Consider the following 27853-nt stretch of genomic DNA (forward strand, 5'->3'; position numbering starts at 1 on the left):
TAAAACAAAAGTATTCTTGTAACTCAGTTTTGTGAAAGGTAAACTACTATGTTTTAAAGTACACTTTAGAAAGTCTCTTCAAAACATCCTGTATTTGAACTCTGTTCATAGTTTTTTTTTGAACAGTTTAGACAAAACTGCTGGAAATTAAAACAATTTCCTGCATTAAAGGAAATTAAAACAATTTCCTGCATTAAGCTGAGACAAGTATATATACAGCCCTATACAGTTTCCTAGCTTTCCCTCCCCCATTTATGTGTATTGGTGACAGTGGGTATAAAACAGCCTGAAAGTGTATGCATGTACCATAACATCTAGACTTAATATATTGTGGAGTATTCAATAACCATTATGTAGAAGGTAGATAAGAATTAAAAGGGTTTAATTTCCTAGAAAGAAAATGGAAAAATGGTCATTTTTAAAAAATAAAGTTTATTAGATCATAATGTTGTCTGAATTTACCAAGTTTGTCAGAAGTCAACTCAAAGCTTCCAATGTAGTCTATAATTCCTTAATCAAAGTCAGCAATTTATGGACAGCTTCAGCATCTACAGTTGACCTTTCACTAGCCAGGCAAACTTCCCTTAAAATTAAAAAAAAAAAAAAAAAATTTTTTTTTGTTTTTCATAGTGCATCCATCCCTCCCGCTTTTACTGTTTTTATGAAACTTAAGGTCAGTTATAATTCCATTATAGTTACCGAAATAATCGTAGAGACTGATTCATCTTCTCAAATTCTCTTGCTTTTCTATGTCCCTTTTGAATAACTTCCTCTGGGAGATTAGCAAGCCTTGCTGCATTAAAGCCATAGCTTTTAGGACAAGCTCCCTTAATGAATTTATAGAGGAAGGTAATAGTCTCCTGGCTGGGGTCTTCACATTCATTTTCTACCATGCATGCCTTAAGAAAGAAAAATATTAGCGATACATGTGCTAGCAACAGAAGGGCCCTCTCAAAAAACCGAATTTGTGGAAAAAAACTATTTGCACATACCATATGTCCTAAGCGCACAGCAACATTTTGAGAATAATCTTCTACTAGTGAATGGTAGTGAGTTGAAAATAATGTACGACATTTTATAGTCTCAGCAAGTTCTTTAACAACTGCATTTGCTATTGCTGTCCCATCAAATGTTGCAGTACCTCTTCCTGTTAAAGTAAAATATGCATAAGGATGTAACTCAAGGGAATTAAAATAAAAATGCTAGGACAGAAAAATAGCATCTGTTAGTACATCCATGTCTAAAAGCATTCTATAAATAGACCTTGTTTAGCTAAACAAGTCTGCTTAGCAGCCCATGGGGAGTGAGGTTTCTTTTAAAGAAAATACAGTATCGCTCAAGGTCAGAAACTTCCTGAGTCCTCCTATTAAGTGTTCTCATCCCTGTATTATAACAAATGCTTTGTTATAACTGAACAATGTAAGGCCTAGTAAGTAATGGGTAATCAAGAGCCTTTAACAATATCACCTTTTATCTGCAACTATGGGTCTGTGCCATAATGGTGAGTGCATGCTCTAAAGACAGTCATATTTATAATCTTCTAGAAAAATTCTTTGGACAAATGTTTGTAAGATAGCCTTCAAATGAAAAGTTTAATGTCTTACCTAATTCATCCACAAGCACCAGAGAATGTGCTGTTGCATGCGTAAGTATGCTGGCAGTTTCACTTAATTCAACAAAAAATGTACTTTCACCTAAAAAAAAAAAAAAATCACAAATGCAAATCACATAAATTCATCTTTCAGGTTATATAGCTATCATGAGCTACACATATTGGTATAAAATATTAAATCTCATTAAGAGACTGTACAGTGATTGGCCAGGCACAGTGACTCACGCCTGTAATCCCAGCACTTTAGGAGGCCGAGGCAAGCAGATCGCCTGAGGTCAGGAGTTTGAGACCAGCCTAACATGGTGAAACCCCGCTTCTACTAAAAATACAAAAAATTAGCTGGGTGTGATGGCGTGTGCTTGTAATCCCAGCTACTGGAGAGGCTGAGGCAGGAGAATCACTCGAACCTGGAGGCAGAGGTTGCAGTGAGCCAAGATCATGCCATTGCACTTCAGCTTGGGCAACAAGAGCGAAACTCCATCTCAAAAAAAAAAAAAAAAAAAAAGAGACTATGCAATTCTTAAAAAGTGTTGTTTTTAAAGTAACACCAGAAAAATCAAACATTAGATTTAAAAGGCTCATGTACAAGAAGCAAATGTCTTTTATCATATATAAATGAATGAATGAGAACTCAGGTGGGAAATAAAAAACTCACCTGACATTATTCTATCTGAGGCACCAAGTCTAGTAAACACTCTATCAATTGGTGTGAGCCTGCACACTTCAGCGGGGACGTAACAACCCATCTGGGCCATTACAGCTAATAAGCCAGCCTGTGGATGAGGGAGGAAAAGGTCTTTTATGACTGTTAGCAACAGTTTTACAGACAATAAACTTTTGTCTTTCTTATGAACCCTTATGTAAGAGCTAGGCACTCTAAAAAAACTTTCACAATCCTGTGTAGGTTGGTTCTATTCTGAAATCCATTTGCTAAAATAGAGAAAGTTGAGGCTGAGAGAGACAAGAGGCATAGGGCCTCACTGGCCTTCAAAACATCAGAGCCTGCTTACTAACCCACTACCCTAGTGATTCTCAACGTTGGCCAGAATAGAATCACCTACGAGCTCTTTAAAACTACTAGAGATGCCTAGAATCAATTCCAAACAAGAGAATCCATTTCAGGATGGAATCTCTGCACCTTTTTTTTTACATTGTCACAGGTGATTCTGATTTAAAGAAAAAATTTGGAAATCACTATACACATTATACTGCCTCTCTCTAGCAAACTAGGTGAACAGAAGTATACTATAATGCAGGAGAGCAGCAGGGACCAGCCAATTACTACTTCCATTTCTTACAACCTTTTAAAAATACAAAAAAACTTTACAAGTTCTGTGGCTGGTCAACCCCTGGTTATAAAGGGAAGATAAATATAATGCCATAAGAATTTTCTTAAAAAATGAGCTAGGCATGGTGGTGCACATCTATAGTCCCAGCTACTGGGGAGCAGGAGGATGGGTTGAACCTGGGAGGTCGAGGCTGCAGTGAGCTGTGATGGCGTCACTGCACTTCAGCCTTGGCAACAAAAAAAAAGGGGCCAGCATATCATCCCTAAAGAGCAGTTTCCAACAGTTGCTAGAGGTCATGAACTGTTATTTGCTTTCTTACCTAAGTTGGCCATAGGCTGTTCACATGAAGCGTTTCTGCAAATGAGTCTAATTTAAGGATAAACCTGTAACATTTCATCTTTTCATACAGCCTTTGTATTTTTGTTCATTATGACTATACCTACCTTCTGAGGAAATGAATTCAAGTCAAAGAGTCTCAAGACCTGAATGACTGACCTCCTTCCCCTTTTTAACATATATTCCCCTTAACATTAAGCAGAGATGTTTCAGGTAAATACTCACTTTTATAACACAGGGAGTATTTCCCTTTGCTTTCTATTAAGTCACTGGCTGAATTTTATGTAACTGTGTTTGGAAAATGATCACCTAAGTATGTTGTTCCTAATGTCGCAAATGACTTTCTGATAACAAAACCTTAAGAAGCAGTTACCTGTCTCATGAGTGTAGACTTGCCCCCCATATTTGGTCCAGTAACAAGCACACAAGAGGCTTTGCCATTTTCCTGCTCCTCTTCCTCACAGCCTATTAGAATGTCATTAGGAATAAAATCATCTCCAAAAAAAGTCTTCGTAATGCAAGGATGGCGTGATCCTTTAAGCTCTAAGAAGGGGGGAGTATCTTCTGGCAACAGAATTACTGGGCGACACATAGGACCATCACCCCCTCGACTGTAGTTAGCCAGGCACAGTAAGACGTCTGTTAAAAAAGAGGGTAACAAGTGAGGCTTCATCTTTGGAGGTTTTATCAGCCTAAGTGTTTTACAGATCTTCATTATAACACGTGTCATTATAAGAGAGAATTTTCAATTACAGTCTAAAGATCTCCCCCCTCAAAATACATCTAACATCTGGACCAAAGAAGTGCCAAGGGAAAGCTAAAAGAGCAGAGGCCAGGCACGGTGGTTCACGCCTGTAATCCCAGCACTTCAGGAGGCCAAGGCAGGCAGATCACGAGGTCAGCAGTTCAAGACCAGCCTGACCAACAGGGTGAAACCTTGGCTCTACTAAAAATACAAAAACTAGCGGTGCTGCTGTGGGCAGCCTACTCAGGATGCAAATATGTATATAATACAGGTGGCACATAATACAGGTGGCACATGCCTGTAATCCCAGCTATTCAGGAGACTGAGGCAGGAGAATCACTTGAACCTGGGAGGTGGAGGCTGCAGTGAGCCAAGATCGCACCACTGCACTCCAGCCTGGGCAACAGAGAGACTCTATCTCAAAAAAAAAAAAAAAAGCACAGAGACATGCTACACTTAAGCCTCTTACTTAGCAGAATGTGCCAAAGTTGGCACACTGATATTAAAACAATCTCTGAACACTGGTTTTTGAACGCCTGTGCTGAGGAAGGATTTTAAATTAACCAGTAACCAAATGCGACACACTAAAAGGAAGTATATTATTCTGTTCCATTGGATACTTGTGTTCAGATCAAAATAGTGTTGTATTACTGTGTTACAAATTCAGGTAAACTACGGTTATTTAAAAACAAAAACAGGGCTGGGCGCAGTGGCTCATGCCTGTGATCCCAGCTCTTTGGGAGATCAAGGTGGGCAGATCACTTTGAGGTCAGAAGTTCAAGACTAGCCTGGCCAACATGGTAAAAACCCTGTCTCTACCAAAAATACAAAAATCAGCCAGGTGTGGTGATGACCACCTGTAGTCCCAGCTACTCAGGAGGCTGAAGCAGGAGAATTGCTTGAACCCAGCAGTTCGAGGCTGCTATGAGCTAGTCATCCCATTGTACTCGTCTGAAAAGAACAAGACCCCGTCTCTAAAAAATTTAAAAAACATATACAACATAAACCTAAACTATAAAACAGCAATGGTTCCAGGTAATGTTGGCCATGACATTTAAAGAACAAAATTATTTATGAAGTTGAGATGGTTGCCAAATTGTAAATTCCTAACTCAGGGCTTTGAAAAATCAATTGCAGGAAAGAATCTTCGACAATTTGGCTACAGAAAAAAGGAATGACTGACCTTTTAAAATTGTATGCAGATGGACTCACTGAAATACAGGAGTTGTAATAAAATGAAATTTTAAAATGATGGATCAACAGATAGTGTAACAAAGCACCTTGAAACAGTATTCACCAAATAATAAAAAGCTCAAATAAAAATAAAATTTGATCTAAAATAAAGTCTGTCTCATGAAGTATAACACATTTAAAAATCTTTTGGGCCGAGTGCGGTGGCTCATGCCTGTAATCCCAGCACTTTGGGAGGCCAGGGCAGGTAGGTCACCTGAGATAAGGAGTTCAAGACCAGCCGGGCCAACATGGCAAAACCCTGTCTCTACTAAAAATACAAAAAATGGCTGGGCGTGGTGGCTCATGCCCATAGTCTTAGCTACTTGGGAGGCTGAGACAGGAGAATCGCTTGAACCTGGGAGGCGGCAGTTGTAATGAGCCAAGATTGTGCCATTGCACTCCAGCCTGGGCAAGAACAAGACTCCATCTCAAAAACAACAAATCCTTTGGCCAGGCCCAGTGGCTCATGCCTGTAATCTTAGCACTTTTGGGAGACTAGAGGATCACTTGAGGTCAGGAATTTGAGACCAGCCTGGGCAACATAGGGAAGCTTCATCTCCCTTTCCCCACCAAAAAAATAAAGCGGGGCAGGCAAGTGCTTACCTATAAATCCTAGCTACCTAGGAGGTAGATATGAGAGGTCTGTCCTGGGTAACAGAGCAAGACACTGTCTGAAAACAAAAACCTTTTGTTCAATTTAATTAAAGACTGAAGAAAGGGCCAGGTGCAATGGGTCATGCCTATAACCTCGGCACTTTGGGAAGCCGAGGCAGGAGGATCACTTGAGCCCAGGAGTTCAAGACCAGCCCTGGCAAACAGTGAGACCCCATGTCTCTACAAACATTTAAATATGAGCCATGCATAGTGGTGCGTATCTGTAGTCTCAGCTTCCTGGGGAGGCTGAGGTGGAAAGATCACTTAAGCCTGGGAGGTCAAGGCTGCAGTAGCCATGGTTGTGTCACCATACTCTAGCCTGGGTGACAGAGCAAGACCACATCTCAAGACTGAAGAAAGGCCACTAAGATAAAAGCGAGTTTCAGGCCGGGCGCGGTGACTCAAGCCTGTAATCCCAGCACTTTGGGAGGCCGAGGCGGGCGGATCACGAGGTCAGGAGATCGAGACCATCCTGGCTAACACGGTGAAACTCCGTCTCTACTAAAAATACAAAAAAACAAATTAGCCGGGCGAGGTGGCGGGCGCCTGTAGTCCCAGCTACTCGGGAGGCTGAGACAGGAGAATGGCGTAAATCCAGGAGGCGGAGCTTGCAGTGAGCCGAGATCACGCCACTGCACTCCAGCCTGGGTGACAGAGCAAGACTCCGTCTCAAAAAAAAAAAAAAAAAAAAAAAACGAGTTTCAGGTGAGTAACTTAAATTGCTGTGGGCAGCCTAGTCAGGATGCAAATATGTATATGCATGTCAAAATATGTACCATATATACCTTTGTTACTTATGTTTAGGGATAATACAGAGCTGGCATAGAGCACTACGTATCCAAGCCTGAGGAACAAGCTTGTTCAGAGTCTTACCCAACACTGCGATACACTCTACAGCAGACTGCCAGTCCTTGTAATTTTTATCAAAGTTATAGAACAGTCGCCGCATGCAGTCCTTCAATGATACATCTCTCCGTTCTTCAGCATTTATGAGATTAGCCAACTTCTTCTCAATAGTTTTGGTCCAGTATCGTTTACAGCCCTTCTTGGTAGATTTCAATTCGTATTCTTCTGGCAAATTGCGAGTGGTGAAATTCTCAGGAATTTCCAACTGGTAACGGTTCCTACCAATCCCCCAATAGACTATGGTCCTACAGCCAATTCTGTTGCGCTGTTTCTCTAGGTATTCCAGGAGGCTCTGTTCATTTTCTCTTATGTCAGCAAGAGCTTGGTCATAATCAGAGTCAAAGCCTGCTTTGGGAGTAATAAGTCCAGTCTTTCGAGCCTTTTCATGGTCAAAGGCTGTATCCCATCGGTTCAGTTCTGTAGTCAAATCAGGAAAACGGCCTTCAGGATTTTTTGTCTGCAGAGAGATGACCTGCTTAAGGATTTTAGACTTAAAATCATCAATGACTTCTTCCATGATCCCTATAATTTTACACATTACTTTGAATCCTTCCAGAGCAGAAAGAAAATCAATGATCTTTTTTTTGCTGTATGTAGTTTCTTCATACATTATAGCCCTGCTATCTGGATGGTTCTGACTCTTCAAGGGAGACCCAACATTATGAATTTTACTGAGTAGTCTCTCAAGATCTGGAAGCTTCTTTAGAAGCTCTACAACTTCGGAGATTTTGTCAGGCACAACCATGAGGTCTTCTATGGCATCTAGACGATCATTGATAGCATAAGGGCTACAGAGTGGGGCACAAAGCCATTGCTTTAGGAGCCGCTTACCGAAGGGAGTATGGCAAGTATCAACCCTCTCTAGCAGGGTTCCTTCAGTAGAACCATTTGTTCCATTCAGAAAAATCTCCAAGTTGTTTAATGTCACTGCATCTAGCACCATTCGTTGATAGGCTTTGGTGAAGATAGCACCAGATCTTGTAGTGCTGACTATGTCAGAATCCAAGGGAATATATTCTTCAAAATTAGCCATTGATAAAAGCTCCTGATCAATAAGGCATTTTTTGAGGTAGAAGATACAACCACCTAGAGCAGAGAGGGCCAATTCACTTTTCTCTCCTGGTGTCAACCCAATGGAATCAGACTCTGAAGTCATACCTTTAAGCACCTGGGGTAACGTCACCCCAATGTCATCACTTAGCTTTTCCCTAAAATATCCTTCCTCAAGGAGAGTTCTCAAAGTTTTGGATGCATCCCAAAACTGGGAGCCAGGTATCAGACCTTCCTGAAGAGAAGAGGACAATGAACTCTTTAGAATTGTTTTCGTTTCCTTTGAGAGATTTCCTTTTTCAAATAAGACTTGTACTGGGGGATAGTGTGCCACTAGAGTCCTAAATCTCGAACAATGGCGATCATCTGAAAACTGACCTATGAAAAACTTTCCCAGTGAAGTATCAACAAAGCACACACCATATGCACGAGTATGGCCAGAAGAATCTTCCTCTTTTTCTTTGAGGCTAAGAAGATACTTACTGTAGTTCTCAGAGGGATCACCTTCCAGCACACTGTAAGTCTGTGTACCCTTGGTAATGATCCTACAGATCTCCCTCCTCACCACTCTATCATACTTGGATATATGTGCCATCTTTCGGCATCGTGCCTCCATCATTTCTGGAGTCTCAGTCTGTTCCACTCGTGCTACTTTATAGCCCTTCTGCACCAAGGAGTCCGAATAACGGCCAAATGCAATTTCAGGAAAGCCAGAATGGGCCCAGTTGCCTTTCATGAATACCAGCCCCAGTTCACTGACTCCAATCAGAGCATCCATGTGGTACAGTTCATAAAATTTCCCCACCTTGTAACAGATGACAAGATCAAAGTTCTGAGACTTAATCTGCCACCACTTCCTCATCCCAGGAGTACAGGAATTGAGGAAATCCTCAGGCACATAGAGTGTAGATGCATTAAAATCGGGGTGATCAGGCCGCCTCCTGTGCTCATCTCTTCTCTTTTCCTCCTTAAGCCATTCTAAAGTTTCATGATACCAAACAGTAGGGCGACTACTGTCATCACCACCTCCACTTACGTGGGCTTGGGATTCAGAATTTTGAGGGGCAGAGAAAGCACTCAAAGTATTCTTGGTTTCTGATGAAATGCCAGTTGCTCGTTTGGTAGCTGAGGGCATTTCCTTCCTAGAACTTTTCCTTTTAAGAGAGCCATTTCCAGTGACCACTCTCTTCCGCTTTCGAGCAACTTTGACAGGGCTGTTCGGGCCTTCACTCTCACTATCCCCCATTCCACTGCTTATTTCATCACTGCTTCCTTCCTCCTTAGTGTCTGGCTTAAATTCCACATCAGAGCCACCAATGTCACTCTCAGAGTCTGATATGACCCTTCGTTTTTTTATTTGGCGGCTACTTCGCCTAGATCCTTGTGTCTTAGGCTGTACTTCCTCTTCACTCTCAATTTCATTATCTTCTTCACTCTTATCTGTTACATAAGTTGTGCCTACCTGCCAGGCAAGGAAAGAGTATTTAAAAACAAATCAAAATTTGGAAAACCATAATATAGACAGTTAGACTTATGATTTTTTGACTTTAAAATGGTACCCATGCAGCCACTGTTTTTCATTTTTAGTACAGTATTCGATAAATTACATGACATGGTCAATTCCTTATTATAAAATAGGCTTTGTGTTACATGATCTTGCCCAACTTTAGGCTAACATTTAAGTGTTCTGAGCTTGTCTGAGATAGGTTAGGCTAAGCCCAAGCTACAATATTTGGTGGGGTAGGTGTATTAAACACATTTTTAGTTTATGTAACCCCATCATAAGTTGTGGAGCCATCTGTACTACTGTAAATTCTCTTAATATGCTGCAACTTCATATACCAAAAAAAGAACCCACCTCCAGAAATTAGAAACTTCTCAATGAACATCAACTTCAGTTTCACCTGACATTAAAACAATTGTCAGACCGGGCGCAGTGGCTCAAGCCTGTAATCCCAGCATTTTGGGAGGCCGAGACGGGCGGATCCCAAGGTCAGGAGATCGAGACCATCCTGGCTAACACAGTGAAACCCCGTCTCTACTAAAAATGCAAAAAAAATTAGCCGGGCATGGCGGCGAGCGCTTGTAGTCCCAGCTGCTTGGGAGGCTGAGGCAGGAGAATGGCGTGAACCCGGGAGGCGGAGCTTGCAGTGAGCCGGGATCGCGCCACTGCACTCCAACCTGGGCGACTGAGCGAGACTCCGTCTCAAAAAAATAAATAAATAAATAAAACAATTGTCATTTTCCATGCCAATAGTTCTCCTGCAAACATGGTGGAAAAAAACTCTCTGGACTTGCTGTAAGTGTGGCAAGCGCCAACCCCACCCCACAAAGTGACATAATACAAGAAGGGTAAGGATTCTCTGCCCACTGAAAGCAGCATTATGAAGGAATCAAGAGTGCGTATGGGGGTAAGTCAACTCTCTGGCTAAGAGACTAAAACTACAAAAAAGATTGCGCTGAGGCTTGAGTTTGAGTTCAAGCGCAATTCCAAGGGAATGCTATTAAGAGATGCAAGCATTTTGAACTGGGAGGAGGTAAGAAGAGAAGGCAGAATGATCCAGTTCTAAACCTCATCTTTTGTTTTACTATGAAGACGATAACATCTTGAGGTTATGTTCAAAAACACAAAGTGACTTTTTCGTCTGGGCTGCCGACATGCCATCCAGACTGAGGAAGACCTGGAAACTTCGGGGCCACGTGAGACACGGCGGCATAGGCAAGCACCAGAAGCACCCCGGAGGCCACGGTAATGCTGGTGGTCTGCATCACCACCGGATCAACTTCAACAAATACCACCCAGGCTACTCTGGTAAAGTTGGTATGAGGCATTACCACTTAAAGAGGAACCAGAGCTTCTGCCCAACTGTCAACCTTGACAAATTGTGGACTTTGGTCAGTTAGCAGACACGGGTGAATGCTGCTAAAAACAAGACTGGGGCTGTTCCCATCATTGATGTGGTGCAATCGGGCTACTACAAAGTTCTGGGAAAGGGAAAGCTCCCAAAGCAGCCTGTCATCGTGAAGGCCAAATTCTTCAGCAGAAGAGCTGAGGAGAAGATTAAGGGTGTTGGGGGGGCCTGTGTCCTGGTGGCTTGAAGCCACGTGGAGAGAGATTCATTAAATGCTGACTACTTTAAAAAGAAAAGAAAAAAAAAAAAAACACAAAGTGCTGCACCAGGCGAAGTAGCAGGTGCCTGCAGAGAGAATCACTGAGCCCAACAGTTCAAGGTCAGCCTGGCAACACAGTGAGACCCCATCTCTAACAACAGGATTAAGTGATTGCTGTCATGGGAGTTCTATTTATGACAAAGCTGTTGGCATGACCATATATCATAAATATCAAGAGGTGATGTCCTCATTAATAGCGTAAGAAAGAAGTAAGCAACTTACACTGGTTCTAGTGTTTGCTCTTCCACAATTGGCTGTCTCAACTCAGGCCTAGCACATTCACCTATTATGATCTCCCTCATTTGTTAAACCAGTATTAGGCTAAATGATCTCTGTAGTTGCCATCCAGTTATAAACCTCTGATAACGTTATGATCCTTAAGTTTCAACCTTAAAATTAAAATATCCACTTTATCAACTTGCTTATTCCCTATTTCATCTATTGAAAAAGGAACAAAACTTGAAACTGAGCTTAGTTATAGAGATGAATGTCTTTTAGGATGTAGCTCATTAATTTGATAGATCAGAGAATAATGATCTTTCAGCTTCCCTGGGCCACACTGGAGTTCAGAAAATAATGATCTTTCGGCTTCCCTGGGCCACACATAAAATACACTAACGCTAACGATAGCTGATGAGCTAAACAACAACAAAAAATCACAAAATGTTTTAAGAAAGTTTACGAATTTGTGTTGGGCCAATTTAAACACCGTCCTGGGTCACGGACTGGACAAGCTTGTTCTAAATTAATTATTTTTTTCACTTCCGTAACTTTTTTTTTTTTTTTTTTGGTGACAGAGTCTTCTTGCTCTGTTACCCTGGCTGGAATGCACTGGTGCGATCTTGGCTCACTACAACCTCTGCCTCCCAAGTTCAAGCAATTCTCATGCCTCAGCCTCCTAAGTAATTGGGACTACAGGTGTGTGCCACCACGCCCAGCTAATTTTTGTATTTTTTACAGAAACAGAGTTGTGTTGTAAACTCTGTGTTGGCCAGGCTGGTCTTGAACTCCTGTCCTCAAGACATCCACCTGCCTCAGCTTCCTAAAGTGCTGAGATTACAGGCATTAACCACCACACCTGGCTCCTAACAAGTTTTAATTCACTTTATCCATGACCATTAAGGTTTGACCCAAGGTTGTATTTCAAGGTTTATTTAACATCTATTCTTACCAATGCAAAATACAACAAAAAAAGTTTTAGAATTAAAAGCATAAAGCTGGGGCTGGGCACTGGGGCTCATGCCTGTAATCCCAGCACTTTGGGAGGCCAAGGCAGCATATCCCTTGAACTCGAGAGTTTGAGACCAGCCTGGGTAACATAGCAAGACCCCATCTCAATTTTTTTTATAAAAAGCATAAAACTGGATAATTAATTTCTAGGGCCTGACTATACCCTTATACATGTATTACTCCATCTTTACTGTCCCAAGCTCTCTATTTCTTACCAAAATGGTACTACTTCTTGCTTACCCTCCCAGTAGGTTTGAAAACTAAGTAAAAAGGATGCTAGCTATTGAGATTCTAAGTAACCTAACTTATCCTACAGTCCAGGAAAGTACAGAAGTATGCATGTATGTATAATAAAATAATACAGCTGGGCGCAGTGGCTCATGCCTGTAATCCCAGCACTTTGGTAGGCCGAGGCGGGCAGATCCCAAGGTCAGGAATTCGAGACCAGCCTGGACAATATGGTGAAACCCCGTTTCTACTAAAAATACAAAAATTAGCCAGGCATGGTCATGTGTGCCTGTAATCCCAGCCACTTGGGAGGCTGAGGCTGGAAAATCGCTGAAGCCAGAGAGATGGAAGTTGCAGTGAGCCTAAATCATGCCACTGCACTTCAGCCTGGGTGGCAAAGTGAGACTCCATCTCAAAAAATAAATAAATAAATAAATAAATAATAAAAATAAATTTAAAAAATAAAAAAAATACATATATACACACATATATAAAACAATCTTGTTAATCCACCCTCCCCCTTTCTTCCCCCATCACCCTAACATAAATAACAACTGAATGCTTGTAATGTCCCACCTCCATCTCTTCTTCCTCTTCTGGCTCTGAGGGCTCATCACAAACTGCCAATTCAAGCCTCTTAATCTTGTCTTTATTTAAGGCTTCATCTGCACGTTGCATTGCTCTCAGTATTTCAGGCTTTGCACTGTAAAAATGACCTCCCTTCTGGGCTTCCTTTGATTTTGAACCTAGAAAGAAATGTATTTATAAATAATAAGGGCTGGGTACAGGGGCTCACTCCTGTAATCCCAGCAGTTCAAGACCAGCCTGAGCAACATAGCAAACTCCATCTCTATCTTAAAATATATATATGCCAGGCACGGTGGCTCACGCCTGTAATCCAGCATTTTGGGAGGCTTAGGGGGGCAGACTACTTGAGGTCAGGAATTCGAGACCAGCCTGGGTAATGTGGTGAAACCCCATCTCTACCAAAAAATAGCCGAAGGTGGTGGTATGCACCTGTAGTCCCAGCTACTTGGGAGGCTGAGGTGGGAGAAACACTTAAACCTGGGAGGCAGAGGTTGCAGTGAGCTGAGACTACACCACTGCACTCCAGCCTGGGCAACAGTGCAAGACCCTGTCTCAATGGAAAAAAAAAAATTATGTGTGTGTGTGTATGTATATATATATATATATATATATATACACACATACACAAAATAACTTGTGGACACTTGACTCAACCTACAACATTTGCCCTAATGAACAAGAATGACAACAATTAAGTATAATTTGTAATGCCCCATTAATTTCTATTGATATAGATAGATCAATAAAGCATACAAGGAATACATATTGAGGGAAAAACTACTGGTGAAACTAAAATCACCAATTTTACTTCCCTGAAGGTGCCCTATGGGATCATCCAGGACTACTTAGTCTCTCTTCTAATGACCTGGGTGTACAGCCCAAAACAGGTAGGGTATACCTCTTCAAGTGAGGCAGAAGATTTAAAAGGGGTTTGAGAACCTTTCTTTAAAACTTACTGGCTTGGCCAGGCACGGTGGCTCAAGCCTGTAATCCCAGCACTTTGGGAGGCCGAGACGAGCGGATCACGAGGTCAGGAGATCGAGACCATCCTGGCTAATACGGTGAAACCCTGTCTCTACTTAAAAATACAAAAAACTAGCCGGGCAACGAGGCGGGCGCCTGTAGTCCCAGCTACTCTAGTCCCAGCTACTCGGGAGGCTGAGGCAGGAGAATGGCGTAAACCCGGGAGGCGGAGCTTGCAGTGAGCTGAGATCCGGCCACTGCACTCCAGCCTGGGTGGCAGAGCAAGACTCCGTCTCAAAAAAAAAAAAAAAAAAACTTACTGGCTGGGCACAATGGCTCATACCTGTAATCCCAGCACTTTGGGAAGCCAAGGTGGACAGATCATGAGGTCAGGAGTGCAAGACCAGCCTGACCAATACGGTGAAACCCCATCTCTACTAAAAATACAAAAAATTAGCTGGGCATGGTGGCACATGCCTGTAGTCCCAGCTACTCGGGAGGCTGAAGCAGGAGAATCACTTGAACTCAGGAGGCGGAGGTTGCAGTGAGGCAAGATCGCACCACTGCATCCCAGCCTGGGCAACAGAGCAAGACTCCATCTCAAAAATAAAAATAAAATAAAAAATAAAAACAAACAAAAAAACACTTCAGGAAGACAAAGACTACACTGTCAGTTACATGCAGCTATGATAATGAGTCTGTCCCAAAGACAACTAGATCAGATATATCTAAATACATAAAAGAATAACCAACCAATGTGCTACTTTAAGGGGCCTTCCCATTTTGAAAAGGTAGCCCGTTCAGACTCAATGCGTTAAAATTTATTTCTCAAAACAGTTCGTTCCACCAAAATACAACTTTAGGGCTGGGCGTGGTGGCTCACACCTGTAATCCCAGCATTTTGGGAGGCCAAGGCGAGTGGATCACTTAAGGTCAGGGGTTCAAAACCAGCCTGGTCAACATGGTGACATCCGTCTCTCCTAAAAATACAAAAATTAACCAGGCGTGGTAGTGCATACCTGTAGTCTCAGCTACTAGGGAGACTGAGGCAGGAGGATCACTTGAACCCAGGAGACAGAGGTTGCATTGAGCCAAGATTGCACCATTGCACTCCAGCCTGGGTGACAACGTGAGACTCCGTCTCAAAAAAAGAAAAAAGAAACTGCCTCCCGGGTTCAAGCAATTCTCCTGCCTCAGCCTCCTGAGTAGCTGAGATTACAGGCATGCGCCACAATGCCCGGCTAATTTTTGTATTTTAGTAGAGACGGGGTTTCACCATGTTTGGCCAGGCTGGTCTCTAACTCCTGACCTCAGGTCATCTGCCCACCTCAGTCTCCCAAAGTGCTGGGATTACAGGCATGAGCCACCACACCTGGCCTTATTTATCTCTTTTTAAAGTCATTCTGGGCCGGCCCAGTGGCTCACGCCTGTAATCCCAGCACTTTGGGAGGCTAAGGTGGGCGGATCACTTAAGGTCAGGAGTTAGAGACCAGCCTGGCCAACATGGTGAAACCCCAACTCTACTAAAATATACAAAAATTATCAGGGCCTGGTGGTGGGCACCCGTATTCACAGCTACTCAGGAGGCAGAGGCAGGAGAATCGCTTGAACCCAGGAGGCAGAGATTGTAGTGAGCTGAGATTGTGCTATTCCACTCCAGCCTGGGTGATAAAGCGGGACTCTGTTGCAAAAAAAAAAATAAAAGTCGTTCTGCCAAATACTTTTTTAAATCTCAAAATTGGTCCTAGAAGAAACTTCACATATCAACTGGTTCAATGAGAGATCATTTTATTCATTTATTATTTTATTTTATTTATTTTTGAGATGAAGTCTCACTCTGTTGCCCAGGCTGGAGTGCAGTCGCACGATCTCGGCTCACTGCAACCTCCACCTACCAGGTGTAAGCAATTCTCTGCCTCAGCTTCGCGCGTAGCTGGGATTACAGCTTATTTTTGTATTTTTAGTAGACACGGCATTTCACCATCTTGGTCAGGCTGGTCTTCAACATCTGACCTCATGATCCACCCGCCTGGGCCTCCCAAAGTGCTGGGATTACAGGTGTGAGCCACCGCACCTGGCATTTTTTTTTTTTTTTTAAAGACGGAGTCTCACTCTGTCGCCCAGATTGGAGTGCAGTGGTGTGATCTCGACTCACTGCAACCTCCATCTCCTGGGTTCAAGCGATTCTCTTGCCTCAGCCTCCCAAGTAGCTGGGATTACAGGCATGTGCCACCACGCCCAGCTAATTTTTGTATTTTTAGTAGAGACGGGGTTTCACCATGTTTGCCAGGCTAGTCTCAAACTCCTGACCTCAGGTCATCTGCCCGCCTTGGCCTTCCAAAGTGCTGGGATTACAGGTGTGAGCCACTATGCCGAGCCCCAATGCAACCCCAATGAGATTCATTTTAAATACAAGTAAACAGTATCAGAAAATAAGTTACTTTAGCCAGATCACCCAACTACTTGGGAATCTGATGCAGGAGGATCACTGGAGGCTAAGAATTCAAGACCACCCTGGAAAACATAGCAAGACCTTCATCTCTTAAAAAAAAAAAAAAAAAAACCTATTTAAAAATTAGCCAGGTGTGGTGGCAGATACCTCTAGTCCCAGTTACTGAGGAGGCTAAAGCAGGGGGGAATCACTTGAGCCCAGGAGTTCAAGGCTCCAGTGAGCTATGATCCCAACACTATACTCCAGGCTAGGTGACCAAGTGAGACCCCCATCTATTGAAAACAAAACGAAAAAGTTGGCTGAGCCCGGGGGCATGGTGGCTCATGCCTACAGTCTTAGCACTTTGGGAGGCTGAGGTGGGCGGACTGCTTGAGCTCAGGCAGGAGTTTGAGACCAGCTTGGGCAAAATGGCAAAACTCTGTCTCTATTTCTTTTAAAAAGATTAAAAGAAAAAACAAGTTACTTTGCTTGGCCAAGATTATATGACAAATTGGTAGAAGAGAGAACAAAACTTCCCAAACCTCTTTCCACCTGTATGTCAGATCACCATTTAGATTTAATTTTAGACAAAATGCCCCCAACCCTTTTTTGTAGGATGAGCACTATGATGAAAGAGTATGATTCTGGGAATTTCCCAGTTATGTGGGAAACTGACCCTTGTTCGGATTTTACAATACTGAGTTCAACAACGTACTAGACTGGAGACTCTTGGGAGGCCGAAGTCGCAGATCACCTGAGGTCAGAAGTTGGAGACCAGCCTGGCCAACATGGTGAAAACCCGTCTCTACTAAAAATACAAAAATTAGCTGGGCAGCCAGGCACAGTGGCTCACGCCTATAATCCCAGCACTCTGGGAGGGGGAAGTGGGTGGACTACTGGAGGTGAGGAGTTCAAGACCAGCTTGGCCAACATGGTGAAACCCCGTCTCTACTAAAAATACAAAAATTTAGCTGGGCATGGTGGCGTGCACCTGTAATCCCAGCTACTCGGGAGGCTGAGGCAGGAGAATCACTTGAACCCAGGAAGTGGAGGTTGCAGTGAGCTGAGATTGCACCATTGCACTCCAGCCTGGGCCAAAAGAACAAAACGCCATCTCAAAAAAAAAAAAAATAGCCAGGCGACAATGGCATGTGCCTATAATCCCAAGCTACTCGGGAGGCTGAGGTAGGAGAAACTCTTGAACCCAGAGGCAGAGGTTGCAGTGGGCTGATATTGTGCCGCTGCACTCCAGCCTGGGCAACAGAGTGAGACTCTGTCTCCAAAAAAAAAAAAAAAAAAGAGAATTTGTGCAAGAGATGATGGGGTGCACCTAGCCCAAGTGAAGCTAAACGTGCAGGGCTGTTGACGTCTGTGATAAATAAGACTAGACCTGGGAAGAGAAAGTTATGGTTCCAGGAGTTCGGTGTGAAATTCAACTCAGATGTGTTCATGAGTGAGTAGTTTGGAGGCCAGGTAGTGTGCATCTCCATCTTTCCTAGAGAATGTCGCTAATCTATAGGCTATGTATCCTGATGACATTAACTTTCTCTTGGACTCTTCAAGATGGGGGGACAGTTTAGTTTACCCTTATTATATTAAGGGTATAATACTGCTGTAAGTCACTCAAAGGACAGAAATAAAAATTCCATTCTACAAAACAAAACAGCTAAAGACCACGTTATATCCCTTTTCCATGCCAGAAGCTTTCACAACTACCACCCTTGCAATTTACTGGGGTAAAATACACTTAATTGCACCATATGGAAAAAAGTCTCTCTCTCTCTCTCTCTCTCTCTCTCACACACACACACACAGCAGTAGTGACTCTTACCTGTATATGGCTTTAAAAGTCTTTTGCTAACCCAGCCCCGTGTTGGGCTGTCATCAAAAAACTGTACATGAACACGGACTGATTTCCCTTTCTCGCGGATGAATGTTCCATCAAAGGGGTGGTTGTAAACCAGACAAGGCCACCAGGGGTAACCCTCCATCTTGGCCCAAACCAAATCTCCTGGTGAGAAGTCACAACTGTTGCCAAAAGGAAATACATAACTTAGTTAATATTTGGTCAAGTTTCCTTAAAGGCAGTTACCTACAAATAAACAATTCCAAGAAAGGTATCATTAAGACTCCTTTGAAGTCTTCTGGCATTAATATTGAAGCACAGAAATTCTAGAATAATTTTTAAAGTCGCATTCAAGTCATTTTAAAAACGTAAGCAAGCTGCTATCATAGTGCATATTTATGAAGACAAACACAAATATAGTTATGTTATTAGGGTAAGAAACTTACTCAGAATCAAAGTTTAAAAACCATGGCAGAATTTTGGTATAATGCTGATGGCAGGAAAAAGGCATGGACTCACTGTATATGCTCTCCAAATTAATAGCTCCTATACAATATGGTATGTACATATCAGAAACAGGATCTAACTCACAATATTACTATAAAGCATACTGATTATATAATTTACTAATTAAGTAAATTATCTAATTCATTAGACTTGCTTGGAATCTTTCTCACTTAAAATCCTATGTATTCTGAAAGCTACCTAACACTCTATTACCCCACACACACACAAACTAGTTTTGCGGAAAAACTCAAGTCAACAAGTGAGTGCCTAACATGCCAGAGTATATATTGCTACAAAATCAGAAACAGATTTTGCATCTTCACAAAAATAGATTTAGCCCTGTGAGTTTTCAGGGGCAGGGGGGAGGAATCTAATAGAATACAGAAGAGCTGCCCGTCAGTGATGGAGAGGCCACAAACTGCTGATAATCCCTGCCTAAGTATTAGATACCTAGGCCTGCTCAAAGGTTTCACTGAATAACTTCAAAATTAAAAGAGGCACATAACAAGAACATTTGAGACATTTTAGAATAACAATTAGGCAATTGAAACCACATGATTTAGACCCAATCATGAAATATAAAGTCTCCCTTTCTTCAAAAAATGTAAGTATAGGCTGGGCACAGTGGCTCACGCATGTAATGTGAGCAATTTGGGAAGCCAAGAGGGAGATCGCTTCAGACCAGGAATTCAAGACCCATCTAAGCAATGTAGTAAGGCATGGTCTCTAATTAAAATTTTAAAAAATTAGCTGGTTATGGTGGCACACACCCCTATAGTCCCAGCTACTTTAGAGGCCAAGGGGGGAGGATCACTTGAGCCCACGAGTTTGAGATCAGCCTGGGCAACATAGTGAGACCTCGACTGTACAAAAAACTCCAAAAAAAAATAACCAAGTGTGGTGGCACACATCTGTAGTCCCAACCACTAGGGAGGCTAAGACAGAAAGATCACCTTAGCCTGAGGGGGTTCAGACTGCAGCAAGACCCTATCTCCAAAAAAATAATAATAATAAAATAACTCAAGTCTCTGACTGAGACCTGAAAGGCATGTGCAAAAAGGAACTCATTTTAAAAGTTTTATATCTATAACTATAATATGTAATCAAGTTTTCTTTTCTTTTTGGTGGGGGGCGGTGGGCGGGCCAGGTTCTTACTCTGTCACCCAGACTGGAGTGCAGTGGCGTGATCTCGGCTCACCAGCCTCTGCCTCCTGGGTTCAAGCGATTATCCTGTCTCAGCCTCCGGAGTAGCTGGGATTACAGGCGTGCGTCACTACTTTGCAGCTAATTTTTGTATTTTTAGTAGAGGTGGGGTTTCACTGTGTTGGCCAGGCTGGTCTTGAACTCCTGACTTCAAATGATCTACCTGCCTCAGACTCCCAAAGCGCTGGGATTACAGCATGAGCCACCACACCCCCCTTTTTTTTTTTTTTTTTTTTTTGGTGAGACAGTTTTGCTCTGTCACCAAGGCTGGAGTGCAATGGCGCTATCTCGGCTCACTGCAACCTCCACCTCCCCGGTTTAAGCGATTCTTGTGTCTCAGCCTCCTGAATAGCCAAGACTATAGGCACGTGCCATCACACCTGGCTTATTTTTGGATTTTTTTGTAGAGTCAGGGTTTTGCCATGTTGGCCAGGCTCGTCTCGAACTCCTGACCTCAAGTGATTCACCCGCCTTGGCCTCTCAAAGTGCTAGCATTACAGGCGTGAGCCACCACACCCAGCCAAATAAAGTATTTAAGCATTCTAGTTTTATTCCAAAGTAAATACAGTAGGCTCAACGAACGTATCCTTGGGTTCCAGTCCAGATTCAACCAACCTAGATTAAAATTTTTAAATCAAAAATTTAAGACCAATAAAAAATAGTGGCCAGGTGTGATGACTCATGCCTGTAATTCCAACACTTTGGGAGGCTGAGGCAGGAGGACAGCTTGAGCCTGGGAGGTTAAAGGTGCAGTGAGGTGTGATCACTGTACTGCACTTCAGTCTGGGCAACAGAGCAAGACTGTTGCAAAAAAAGGAAAAAAAATACAAAATTTAAAATATAGTTGAACAACTGATTTCATGGCATTTACATTGTATTAAGCATTGTAAGTAATCTAGAGATAAAGTACAGGGGAGGATGTGTATAGGTTATATGCAAATACTACATTTCATGAGGGACTTGGACATCCAAGGATTTGGGTATTCACAGGAGGGTCCTGCAACCCCCTCAGATACAAAGGGAGGACTGTAACTTTAGTCTTAGACAAGGGCTGTTACCTTAGAACTCTGTCATGTGTAAAATGCAGTACAAATTGTTTTAAATGATGTATGAGGTCTCATGCTTTAAAAGATCACTAGAAAAGAATTATTTCATTTCTAAGCAAGCAATTAAAAAAATAATGTCTTCAATTTGTTTACAAGATAAATGTGCATCCTCACTAGGAAAAAAATGTGTGAAAAGCTGGATCCAACCATTATCAGTTTTGAAATAAATTCCTTTTTGAAATAAAATGTTATTAGAAACATAAGCATTTAAACAAAAAATTCTGTTTTTCAACATCATTTTATCTTTATATACCATTATACTTACAGAATCTCACATATAATTTCTCTGCTGTTAAGAAACAGCAGTATGGGCCAGGTGCGGTGGCTCAGGCCTGTAATCCCAGCATTCTGGGAGGCCAAGGCAGGTAGATCACGAGGTCAGGAGTTCAAGACCAGCCTGGCCAAGATGGTGAAACCCCGTCTCTACTAAAAATACAAAAATTAGCCAGGTGTGGTGGCAGAGGCCCATAATCCCCAGCTACTCGAGAGCCTGAGGCAGGAGAATCACTTGAACCTAGGCAGCAGAGGTTGCAGTGAGCCCAGAACATGCCACTGCATTCCAGCCTGGGCAACAGACTCCATCTCAAAAAAAAAAAAGAAAGGAAGAAAGAAAGAAACAGCAGTGGGCCGTTTCTCATGCTGGGCCGAGCGCGGTGGCTCATGCCTATAATCCCAGCATTTTGGGAGGATGAGGCAGGCGGATCACCTGAGGTCAAGAGTTCAAGACCACCAGCCTGGTCAACATGGCGAAACCCCGTCTCTACTAAAAAATACAAAAATTAATTGGGCATGGTGGCAGGTGCCTGTAATCCCAGCTACTTGGGAGGCTGAAGCAAGAAAATCCCTTGAACCCGGGAGGTGGAGGTTGCAGTGAGCCCAGATCACGCCACTGCACTCCAGCCTGGGTGACAGAGCAAGACTCCGTCTGAAAAGAAAAAGGCTGGGCATGGTGGCTCATGCCTGTAATCCCAACACTTTGAAAGGCCAAGGCAGGTGGATCATGAGGTCAGGAGTTGGAGACCGGCCCGGCCAACATGGTGAAACCCCGTCTCTACTAAAAATATAAAAATTAGCTGGGCGTGGTGGTAGTCATCTGTAATCCCAGCTACTCGAGAGGCTGAGGCAGGAGAATCATTTGAACACGGGAGGTGGAGGTTGCAGTGAGCCGAGATCGTGCCACTGCACTCCAGCCTAGGCAACAGGGCAAGACTCCATCTCAAAACAAAAAAAAAAAAAAAGGAAAAGAAATAGCAGTAAGCTATAAAATGCTAAGACTAAAAATTTTAGTAATATGCAGTTCCTCCAATGCTAAAAAGCTTGAAGAAAAAGAGTACCACTAAACATCCTGGGCCCAGGGAACAGTGGTTTCTGAGCCACAAAAGATAATTAAACAGATAGTAAAATGTACTGTGTAACAAAACTAAAATCTTAAACATTTCTCAAAATTTTTCTTCACTCAATGCTAGCAAAGGAAATTTTTTTGTGTGTAAACTTGAATTCTTTAAAGGTAATTTTAAAATTTTATCTATGGTAATCCTGCAGTTTTCAAGAATGCCAAAACAGGACAGGTGTGGCGGCTCACACCTATGATTCCAGCACTTTGAGAGGATCTCTTGAGAGCCCAGGAATTTGAGACCAGTCTGGGCTACACAGTGAAACCTTGTCTCTAAATTTAAAAATTAGCCAGGCATGGGATGGTGTGCACCTGAGGTCCCAGCTACTCAGAAAGCTGAGGTGGGAGGATCGCTTAAGCTGGATAGATCGAGGGTGCAGTCAGCTGAGATCTACCACTGTACTTCAGCCTGGGCAACAGAGCAAAACACTGCCTGCCACCACCGTTCCTGCCCTCTAAAAACACCTTAAATTATGATTTTATGATTTTGCAAGTGCTTTTAAAGCTTTAAGTGATGTCTTAAATGTCTGGTATTCTTGGGGTTTTTAAAGACAGTGGAGAAAAATGTTAGGAACAGCTGACAGGTCACAAAATAAATGTAAAAACTTTGATATAATAAGTAATGACCTTGTCTAAATATACACTAAACAGACCTTTTGAATTCTGCTTTAAAATTACATTATTTTTGCTTTCTCTTTAGTCCATAATTTTGGTGTCAATTACTAGTTGTTCCTGAAATATATAATCAACATTTTCACCAACTTTTTTTTTTTATTTTTTGGCAGACAGGATCTCACTCTGCCACCCAGGCTGGAGTGCATGGCATGATCTCTTTGACTCACTGCAGGCTCAACCTCCTGGACTCAAGTGATCCTCCCATCTCAGTCTCCCAAAGACCTGGTACTACAGGCACACGCCACCATGCCTGGCTAATTTTCATATTTTTTGGAGAGACAGGGTCTAGCCATGTTGGCTTGCCTTGGCCTCCCTAAGTGTTGGGATTACACACATAAGCCACTGCGCCCAGCCTTCCTGTGGATTTCTTAAGTTAAAACCTATAGAAACATTAACCACAGAGAAAATAAAAGGACAAATTCCACATTATAATCAATAATTTGTTCATCAAAAGATGCCGTAAGGCTGGGTGTGGTGGCTCACACTTGTAATCCCAACAGGTTGGGAGGCTGAAGTGGGAGCATCGCTTGAGAGCAAGAGTTCAAGACCAGCCTAGGCAACATAGTGAGACCTCTATTATTCAACAACAACAAAACTATAAACTAAATGAAAGAACTCATTGTGGAAGAAGACATTTACATCACACACAACTGACAAAAGAACTAGGAAAAAAAGGCCGGGCGCGGTGACTCAAGCCTGTAATCCCAGCACTTTGGGAGGCTGAGACCGGCGGATCATGAGGTCAGGAGATCAAGACCATCCTGGCTAACACGGTGAAACCCCGTCTCTACCAAAAAAAAAAAAAAAAAAAATACAAAAAACTAGCCGGGTGAGGTGGCGGGCGCCTGTAGTCCCAGCTACTCGGGAGGCTGAGGCAGGAAAATGGCCTAAACCCGGGAGGCGGAGCTTGCAGTGAGCTGAGATCCCGCCACTGCACTCCAGCCTGGGCGACGGAGCGAGACCCCGTCTCAAAATAAAAAAAAAAAAGAACTAGGAAAAAAAAAAGAAACAGCAAAAGACAAACACTTCAGCACAAGAGGAAATCTAAATGACAAACATTAAAAGATGCTCAGCCAGGTGCAGTGGCTTACGCCTGTAATCCCAACACTTTGGGAAGCTGAGGTGAGTGGATCACCTGAGGTCAGGAGTTCGTGACCAGCCTGGCCAACATGGTGAAACCCCATCTCTACTATAAAAACAAAAATTAGCTGGACGTGGTGGCAGGCACCTGTAATACCAGCTACTTGGGAGGCTGAGGCAGGAGAATCACTTGAACCCGGGAGGCAGAGGGTGCAGTGAGCCAAGACCACGACACTGCACTCCAGCTTGGGCAACAAGAGTGAAACTCTGTCTCAAAAAATAAAAAGATGCTCAACATGTTTTAAGGCTTAATGATTCATGGAGTAAGTCCAAATGTCTCTGTAGCTCATCAGACTGTTCATGATTGGATCTCTGCTTAATTTCTCCAATGTTCCCTCCTCCTCCTTTCATCCTACCCACCATTTGCAGACCTTCCTCTTCCTGAACCAGCTTCCCACTCTCACTATAATCTGTCTAACCCTATTTTTGTCCTTCTGGTTTCGGTTTACAGAGCTAAGAGTCTAGCCTGACCCACATCCTCTCCGTCCCCTTTCCACTTGGAGTCTAGAATTGCCTCTTTGCTTTGTCCTGTTCATGGTTGTATCCAGGATCCATAATGCCTAATGCTGTGCTCGGCAATTTTATCTAGACACTGTAGTTTCTTTAGAAACCTAGTATCAAATGCCCAACTTTCTTGAATACCCTGGAATCCTCTCCATAATGGGAGGTGAAGTATATACAATGTTTTATTTTTACAAGTATCTTAAACTCAAACCTCAAGAAACAAATAACATATGCTATTCAATATGAATGTAAAGTACATCCTTACAATAAATAGAGCCGTTTGGTTTGGATTCAACAATCAATTCACGCTCAGGTGAACAATACACCATGCTTTTCTAACCATGAGTATGTTATTGCGGATGCCGGCTCTGTTCCCCACAAGCAGATTCTACTAATGCACAACTACCTGTATTTAAACTGCGGGAACGGGTCGCTTAAACAAGAGTAACACTATAATTACACTTAGAAAAATCTCAGAATTCCTTTAAGACACTTTAAACTGGATTTAAATGGATTTGAAATCCATTATTCAAAAGCACTAACTAGCGGCCAGGCACGGTAGCTCACGCCTGTTATCCCAGCACTTTGGGAGGCCGAGGTAGGTGGATCACTTGAGCTTAGCAGCTCCAAGACCAGCCTGGCCAACATGGTGAAACCCCAGGGTGAAAAATTAGCCAGGCCGCGGTAGGCGCACGCCCTTAATCCCAGCTACTCGGGAAGCTGAGGCAGGAGAATCGCTTGAACGCAGGAAGCAGAGGGTACAGTGAGCCGAGAAAGCGCCACAGCACTCCAGCCTGGGCGACGGAGCGAGACTCCATCTCAAAACAAAAACAAAACAAAAAACACTAGCTGGCTCTCTTATCTTAAATGAGTTATTTTTTCTGAGCCTCTATTTCTTCATTCGTTCAAATAGCCAAATAGCTACCATTAAACTTTATGTTTAATATCTGGTCAACGGCCGGGCTCGGTGGCTCATGCCTGTAATCCCAGCACTTTGGTAGGCAGAGGCGGGCAGATCAAGAGGTCAGCAGTTCGAGACCAGCCTGGCCAACATAGTGAAACCCGTCTCTACTAAAAATACAAAAATAAGCCAGGCGTGGTGGCGCGCACCTGTAGTCCCAGCTACTTGGGAAGCTAAGGCAGGATAATCTCTTGATCCCGGGAGGCAGAGGTTGTGGTGAGCCAAGATCACGCCACTACACTCCAGCCTGAGCAATACAGCAAGACTCTGTCTCAAAATAAATATATATGTATCTGGCAAACAGTAAAAGTGAGCTTTTCAAAATGTCGCCCGCTGCTAAACAGGCCGGGCGCGGCGGCTGGCACCTGTAATCCCAGCACTTTGGTAGGCCGAGGCGGAGGGATCACCTGAGGTCGGGAATTCCAAGACCAGCCCGACCAACAAGGAAAAACCCCCGTCTCTACTAAAAATACAAAACTAGCTGGGTGTGGTGATGCATTCTTGTAATCCCAACTACTCGGGAGGCTGAAGATGGGGAATGGCTTCCCCCTCGGGAGGCTGAAGATGGGGAACCTCCAGGGAGGCAGAGGTTTCGGTGAGTTGAGATCGCGTCATTACACTCCAGTCTGGGCTTGAGAGAAATTCTGTCTCAATAAGGAAAAAAAAAAAAGCACTGAACTGCCCAAAACGTGAGGACAACTCCCGGCCGGTTTCCCCAGAGTCGCGTCCACATATCTTTGACCAGGGCCCGATTAAGGCCTCTAAAAACTCACCCTCAACTTCGAAAAAATTACAATGCCCCATAAAAATTACACTATTTCATAAAATAAAATATTTTCCACTCGACACGAATTTCCACGTGCGTCAAAATATAGCTTCTATTTTCATTTGTGTCGGTGCACGTGGTCTACCTACTGGAGGACCCAGCCCGATCCCAACACTTCGGCTCCCCTCGGCCCCGCCCCGCCCGCACCCCGCCCAATCAGGCCCTGCGGTCCCCATGGTGACACACCTCCCGCGCTCACAGCTCCTGGCCCACCCCCTAGGCGGCCCCTCACCTAGGGCGAAGGCCCACCGTCCCCAAAGCGTCTAGGGGACCGCGACTCTTAACTACCCAGAAGTGTCTACCTCGATCGACTACTGGAGCCCCAACTCACTGTCTCCGCGCCGGCCGAGGAACCTCCTTTTGCACCCCACATCACCTGGCTCTCGGCGTTCGGCCTCCCGCAGGCATTCCTCCTTCCCGCCCCCCCCGCCCCCCGCACCGCCCACCAAACGGGCCCCGCGCCTTCCCCTTCTGGCCCCACGCCCAGTGCTCCCACCTCCTGGGCCCCCGCCCCACCCGGAGCTGCGCGGGTCGCCCCTTCCTTCGCCCAGCACCCCCACCGGGCGGGACGCGTCTCCTCCTTCCAAAAGGCCCGGACTCTCCGCGTCTCCCCTGCAGCCCTCTTCCTGCACAGCCTTTCTCCTCCAACCCTGTTTACAAGCTACACCCCCAAATGCTCCAGACTCGACCCCAGCACTCCTTCGAGCCAACTCTGCGGCCCCGCCTCCTCCGATCCCAGGGCCAGGCCGTGCAGCCCCCAACCCCCTGTGCGAGTCTCCCCTCCCCGGGTTCCGAGCGCCCCGCCGCTATGCCCCCGCCTTCGACCCCACACCCACCCTGCTACCTGGTGGGGGCCGCAGGCGCTGCGGATCTCCGCAGCCCTCCGTTGAGGTTCTTCGCCTTAGGAGGCGACGCGGAGCGCGCCGAGGGCCTGGGCCCAGGCCCAGCCTCACTCCAGGCCGCATTCTCGCCTAGGGAAGGAGAGGCCCCGGGGGCAGCGGCGGCACGGCCGCCTTCGCGAGAGGCCCTGGCCGAGGCCTTGTTGGCATCACTCAGCGCCGGAGACTTGGGGAAGAAGCTGTACAGGGTGCTCTGTCGCGACATAGCGACAGCCGACAAGGCCCAACCGTTCCGTCGGACGGAGCGCCGAAACGCACCGCACCTACCGCGCGGCTCCTGCTGGCGGGAAACCTGGGGGGAGGCGCGCTCCGCCGGAGGAACCCGGGCCCCAGTGGCCAATCAACAGGCGCCTCGCC

General features: G+C 44.2%; 1 protein-coding gene and 1 pseudogene across 2 annotated transcripts; one reads left to right on the forward strand and one right to left on the reverse strand.

The window, feature by feature from the left end:
- Window positions 1-412: 412 nt before the first annotated feature.
- MSH6 (mutS homolog 6) lies at window positions 413-27853 on the reverse strand. Its single transcript, XM_030920641.1, has 10 exons — window positions 27442-27853; window positions 18268-18464; window positions 13031-13200; window positions 6743-9287; window positions 3611-3876; window positions 2268-2385; window positions 1605-1694; window positions 993-1147; window positions 700-899; window positions 413-583 (listed from the first exon to the last, which is right to left on the reverse strand). Exons 1-10 carry the CDS (start codon window positions 27699-27701, stop codon window positions 502-504), a joined length of 4083 nt encoding a protein of 1360 aa, XP_030776501.1. The 5' UTR covers window positions 27702-27853; the 3' UTR covers window positions 413-501.
- Window positions 10483-10963, forward strand: LOC104663160 (annotated as a pseudogene). The gene has a single exon (XR_748102.2). The product of XR_748102.2 is annotated as a 60S ribosomal protein L27a-like (transcript).

The sequence above is a fragment of the Rhinopithecus roxellana genome, chromosome 17 (assembly GCF_007565055.1).
Source record: "Rhinopithecus roxellana isolate Shanxi Qingling chromosome 17, ASM756505v1, whole genome shotgun sequence".
Taxonomy (NCBI): Eukaryota; Metazoa; Chordata; class Mammalia; order Primates; family Cercopithecidae; genus Rhinopithecus; species Rhinopithecus roxellana.

Excerpts from the sequence above, each read along its gene's own strand:
- MSH6 (XM_030920641.1), bottom strand. The coding sequence starts at position 27,701 with ATGTCGCGACAGAGCACCCTGTACAGCTTCTTCCCCAAGTCTCCGGCG. Across the intron at positions 9,288-13,030 it reads AAGAGGAAGAAGAGATGGAG|GTAGGCACAACTTATGTAAC; the intron begins GTGGGACATTAC and ends CTTGCCTGGCAG. Across the intron at positions 3,877-6,742 it reads AGAGTGTATCGCAGTGTTGG|ACGTCTTACTGTGCCTGGCT; the intron begins GTAAGACTCTGA and ends CTTTTTTAACAG.